Source organism: Bubalus bubalis, chromosome 9 (genome assembly GCF_019923935.1).
Source record: "Bubalus bubalis isolate 160015118507 breed Murrah chromosome 9, NDDB_SH_1, whole genome shotgun sequence".
Classification (NCBI taxonomy): Eukaryota; Metazoa; Chordata; class Mammalia; order Artiodactyla; family Bovidae; genus Bubalus; species Bubalus bubalis.
Window position 1 is genome coordinate 95,978,017 of NC_059165.1, and position 6,000 is coordinate 95,984,016.

The window sequence follows — 6,000 nt, forward strand, 5'->3', positions numbered from 1 at the left end:
TCCCTGCTCAAATGTCACCTTCCCACGTGGGCCTTCCCTGACCCTCCATTTAAAACTGTAAATTCAGACTTTCCTGGTGGTCCAGTGGTTAAGAATCTGTCTGCCAATGCAGGGGACACAGGTTTGATCCGTGGTCTGGGAGGATTCTACACAGTTGCCTACAGGGGACAATAGAGCCCACACCACAACTACTGAGCCTGTGCTCAATAATAACAGAAGCCACTGCAAAAAGAAGTCCGTCCACCACAATGAAGAACAGCCCCGGCTCGCCACAACTAGAGACAGTCCACACACAGCAATGGAGACCCAGGGCAACCAAAAATAAATAAAATTTTAAATTAAAAAAAATTTTGTTAAGAGATTTTAAATCCTCACTCCACCCTCAATGCCCTAAGAGGTGAAGTACACCCAGCCTGGTGGCCTGCATGGGGCCCATGAGTAGACACTGTTAACAGCCCCATTCCCCAGCTGGGGAGACTGAGGCTCAGAAGCAAAGACTCACAGGATCAAGACTCTGAGCTGGAGGACTTGACCTCTGCCTCCCTCTCCTGCTTGTCTCCCAAGCTGAGCTAACAGGTCTATTCTCACTTGGACCACGATCTTAAAAAATCCACTGGGAGGAGGCAAGGAAATGCAGCAGCCATGCTCCAGGCACAGAGCTGGAAGACGTGCTCTCCTGTCTGTCCCTTGAAACCAACTGGGAGATGCTCTGTGCGGATCTAATGTACACAGGAGGAGAGGGGTCCCTGGCTGCAGCACAGTTCAGCCACAGTCACAGAAAGAAGCAGGCAGGGGGATTTAAAGCGAGGCCTGCTTGCCATCCCCCGTGTCAGGGCTTTGTAGCTGAGGAGCCTTACCCACGTTCCATAAGTAAAAAGAAGTTGGCTTCGTTTGAGAACCCCCTATCCAAAGAGAGGCCTTTTCACAGCTTTGGTTCTCGACCCCTGAGTCAATGCCCATAATGACCGATGCCACGTTGCAGGCTCAGGAGGAGGTTGCCACAGGAGCCAGCTCAGTAGCAGCTGGCAGTCGCCAGGTTCCAGGGTGGCTGGGAGGGAACGGTGGGGGACAGAGGGATCGATGAGAGGTGGAGATGGGAGAGAGACCCTGGGTTTCCCCAACCCAGAGACCTTGATCCTTCACTGAACAACCTCTTATAAGAATGCTCAGCTCTTTGGGCCTTAGTTTTCTGCTCTGGAAAATGGGATCATAGTGGTGCCAGCCTCATGAGGCTTCAGTGAAGTCCAGTGTGTAACTTCAGAGCACTTTAATTCTGACTAGCTATGCATTGGAGAAGGAAATGGCAACCCACTCCAGTGTTCTTGCCTGGAGAATCTCAGGGATGGGGGAGCCTGGTGGGCTGCCATCTACGGGGTCACACAGAGTCAGACACGACTGAAGTGACTTAGCAGCAGCAGCAGCAGCTTTGGTTATTGATATGAAAGGAACTGGGGCTTCCCTGGTGGCTCAGCCAGTAAAGAATCCACCTGCAAAGCAGGAGACCGGGGGTTGATCCCTGGGTTGGGAAGATCCCCTGGAGAAGGAAATAGCAACCCACTCCAGTATTCTCGCCTGGGAAATCCCATTGACAGAGAAGCCTGAGGGCTACAGTCCGTAGACTCACAAAGAGTTGACATGACTGAGCAACTAAGCATACACACACCCATGAACGGAACCAGCCTAGTGAGCAACAGCCCCGTCCAAGGAGACCCACTAGGTGCCAGGCACTATGCCAAGTAAACTCTTTTAACACACCGTGTCACTGCATCCTTCCAAGTCCTGTTAAGGGTCCATCGGCCCTCTTTCTGGTGGGAAAACTGAGGCTCAGAGAGGTCAAACAACCTGTGCAGGGTCACGAGGCAGATGAAATGGACAGAGCTTTGCAAACACCCACTGGAAGCCTGGGTGGGCAGGAAGATGGCCAAACAGGGGACCCAGGCTGGCTGATCCCAAGTCCACACCTTTCCGCCACAGTAGAAAGAGGGCATTTCGCCAGAGACACAGTAGCAAAGGAGGAAATTCATGCTGCTGGGAGCAAAACCCCAGGCACTGTGAAGGCGGGGCAAGGCTGGGCACCCAGCTTGGCTCCACTGAGCGCCAGCCTGGTGGCCTTGGGCGAACAGCAAGTCTTTTCTGAGCTGAACCAAGAGAGAAGTCAGCTTGGGGGCTGCTGGATGAACCTTTTAATACTGATAACAACAACAACATGAACACGATGATGACCATGATGTTATCAGGGCTTCCCTGCTGGCTGAGCGGTCAAGAATCTGCCAGTAGTGCAGGACACACGTGTTCGATCCCTGGGTCGGGACGATCCCCTGGAGGAGGAAATGGTAACCCACTCCAGTATTCTTGCTTGGGAAATACCATGGACCAGGAGGCCTCGTGGGCTACAGTCCACGGGGTCGCAAAGAGTCAGACACAGGACTTGACGAGTAAACCACCAACCGCCATGACGTTATCATCTGGCAGCCACAGTCACAAATGGAGTCCTTCCCAGAATGGAGAAGTGGCCCCCCTTCTGGGAGGCAGAAGGAAAAGAGGTTGGGGTGGGGGGGGGCAGGCAGAGAGGGGAGAGGTAACCACCCTCAGTGGCCACAGGGCCCATTTTCCTCCATTAGCTTTGTGAATCCTGGAAACAGCCCAGAGTGGAATTTGTCCACTGAACAGATGGGCAAACTGAAACTTCTCGGGGCTTCCCAGGGAAGGCTATATCCCAGCTCTTGCCACTGCAGCCTGATCAGGCCAGAAGTTCCTTCTCAGGATCCAAGGAGGATCCCCGCCATGCAGGCTTTGGCTTGGGGGCTGGTCCCTATGTTCCAGGGCCCTGCAGGCAACCTGACATGGGCCAGGAAAGACTCCTGGAGAAAGTCTGCCCCCCAGGGTCCTACTTCCAATTCAGAGGAGAGGAGTTCAAGTCTCACCCTTCAGCCCCTTTTCTTCTGCAAGCTCCTCTAGTCCCCTGCCCAGAAGTGGGGTCAGGGAGACGAGAAGGACTGACACCAGGACACAAAGACAAAAGGATCCACTTGGAAGCGAGGAGCCAGCGTTCGCCAGGCACCAAGTTGAAGAGGCAGCCCAGGAGCGCCAGACAACAGGGTCTCCCAGGGTCCAGCCAGCCAGTCAGACAGCACAGGCCAGCTGGGTAACCCAACAGAGGAAGCGCTAAGTCTGTGAGGGGTACGGATGGGCAACCAGACAGGACAGGGCCTTCTGGCTAGCTAGCCAGGCAGCAGGGGGCTGCCCTGCGGTCCTGGACAGATGGACAGCCAAATGGTGGTGGTGGGGAAGCCTATCCAGGACAGAGAGACAGCAAGCCAAACGACAGGAACTGCTCCAAATCAATGAACAGCCGGCCAGACCACGGGGATCGGCCCAGTAAATATCCAGAAGACAGGTTCAGGACAGACAGACAACCAGATGGTAGAATTCACCCACTAGAGCTGGGGGCCAGAGAGTCAGAGGTCTTGCACTGCACTTCCTGGCCCACGCCCCCCAGCGCGTGGGACACCTCTTAGGTCTGAGCCGGCTCCCCAGCCCCTGCAGGGAGCCCTCCACTCAGGGCGTCCCACAGGGCCCGCCCCCCTGTCCCCGTCCCGGTCGCGGGCACGCAAGCGCCGCAGTTACGCCGGCGGCGCAGGGCGCGCCATTCCCAGTCCGCCCTCCGCGCCGTAGGCCGCCGCCCGCCCGCCGTAGCCACCGAGCTCGCTCACCGGCCCACGAAGTTCTCGAGCACAGAGCTCTTGCCGGCGCTCTGGCCGCCCACCACGGCGATCTGCGGCAGGTCCAGGTGGCAGCTCTGGCCGATAGAACTGAAGGCATCCTGCAGCTTGTTGACCAGCGGGATCAGCTCTTCCATCCCGCGGTTGCCCATGGCGCCGGTGGCCCCGGCCCGAGCGACCCGCGCTCCTCGCCCGCCCCTGTCCCTCAACGACGCGGCCCCGCGGCGTCCGCGGCCGTTGCTCCCCGCCCGCCCGGGCCTCGGCGCGACGCCCGCTCCCGGCTCGGCCTCACGGTCGCCGCCTCATCCGGTTCTCAAGCGACACCCGACCCGACCGACCTCCCGCCGGAGCCCTGGGGCTGCGCCAAAAACCCTCGCACCAACTCCGATTGGTCGGCTGGGCTGTCACTCCTGCACACAAGCCAATGAAAATGAGGCACGGGCCGAAGGCCGAGTGAGTCCGCCCCTTGGGGCCTATTCTCTGATTCATTGGGTGCAAGAACTGTCGCTATTGTGCAAGAGCCAATAGCAGCGGCAAGCGAGTTGTCTCGGCCGGGAGGCGGTGTTTCGGGAAAACGCATGTTGGCCCCGCCTACTAGGGGGTGTTCCCGGATAGAAGGAATATCCGCCAGTCTTATTGGCAAGCAGACCCACCAGTCAACAAGGCTGGCCAATGATACTAGGGATCGGTTCTTCGCTTGACTCTATTTAGTTCCCTAAAAATTTCCCATTGGTTTATATAAATATCACTCCCTTCCATCACCCAACAAGTCAAAGAGGGTGGGATTTAACATCCAAATCTTGGCTCTGATTGAAAACTCTATCTGTCCATCAAAGAACCCCCCCCCCCCCCCACCCCCGTTCTAGCTTGTGAATGTTGTATGTCAAGTAGGGTCTTCTGGAGCAGAGGATAGTTCCACAGTACGCGGCAACGCGCGCCGCCTAGTGGTAGGACTCAGTGCTGATAGTCACTTGTGTTTCTGGGCTCTAAAGAAAACTACAAGTCTCAGAATGCATCTCAGCCGTGAGCTTGCAAATCAGCTCCCTGCGCGGGGTCCCAACATATTTTGAGGGTCCCAATATACTTTGAAAGTCAAGCGGTTAGTGCTTCCCACGGAGAGGTAGTCTAGCGAGGCCACGGTGAATTCCACTTTCATTCCTGTTAAGTCATGTCTCCATGCCCTTGCAAACGCCGTACTCTCTCCTTGGAACACCTGCTCAGGCCTTTCTTGATGCGGCTAATGCTCCAACGTTGTTCCCCTACCTCTTCAACCTTGGCCCACCTTGGATCTTCTTGAGTACCCAGTGAAACTCAACGGATCCTCTCCATGGGAAAAGACACGTTATTTTGCAGGCAAAATGGAGGGTTCTGAGAACTGGGATTCCTGATCATCTGGAAAAGAGGCCTGGAATAATAGGTGGAACGAACTTTAAGACAAGTGATTTGATGACTCTGGGCATAGACAAGCCAGAGAGAAGTAGCTCAGTAAGGAGTTAGGAGCAAAGGAGGTGGGGAAGTAGTCTGACTGGGCCAGGCAGTAACAGGGGAATGGAGAAACAAGGGGTAAAAGAATAATAGAGTGGTATTGCCTGCTTCATGACCCGAAACTGCAGGTCTCAGAGACAAGCAAAAAGACTGACAGTGTTTGGCATTGCAGCCTTGACCACAGTGCCAGAAACTTGAAATACCCTAACTGCTCATCGATGGAGCTCATTAAATAAATACCGTGTAGCATCCATAAACAAAATTGAGTAAATTTTCACGTACTAAAGTGTAAACAATTTGAGATACAGTATACTTGCCTGGAAAATCCCATGGACGGAGGAGCCTGGTGGGCTGCAGTCCATGGGGTCGCTAAGAGTCGGACACGACTGAGCGACTTCACTTTCACTTTTCACTTTCATGCACTGGAGAAGGAAATGGCAACCCACTCCAGTGTTCTTGCCTGGAGAATCCCTTGGACAGAGGAGCCTGGTGGGCTACAGTCCATGGGGTCGCAAAGTCGGACATGACTGAGTGACTGACACACAAAATTGAGGAGATACTTGATGGCGCAGGGTACACTTTATCTACTGTCCCATCTCCTGCAGGAAGCAAGATGGGGCAGGCAGCACCTGGGAGGCAGGATGGCTCCCCCTACCCCCATCCCTTCTGGAAGTCTTGGGGCCTCAGTGCTTGTAACAGCTGGCCTTGGGCAAATAAAAGACTAAGTTGTTTACTGGCAAAAAAAAAAAAAAAAAAAAGCAAGGTACAGAACAGCATGTAAAAGATGCTGACA

At 54.9% G+C, this 6,000-nt stretch overlaps 1 protein-coding gene across 13 annotated transcripts in view; it reads right to left on the bottom strand.

The window, feature by feature from the left end:
* Positions 1 to 4,022, bottom strand: part of DNM2 (dynamin 2) — an 89,381-nt gene extending 85,359 nt beyond the window's left edge. For 12 of the 13 annotated variants that reach the window (XM_044948151.2, XM_044948146.2, XM_044948150.2 and 9 more), the window contains exon 1: positions 3,714 to 4,022. In XM_044948151.2, the coding sequence (XP_044804086.1) occupies positions 3,714 to 3,874 (161 nt within the window). In that variant the 5' untranslated portion in view covers positions 3,875 to 4,022. The remainder of the gene's footprint in view (positions 1 to 3,713) is intronic. The other variant, XM_044948152.2, reaches the window with a different exon arrangement.
* Between the last annotated feature and the right edge of the window lie 1,978 nt (positions 4,023 to 6,000).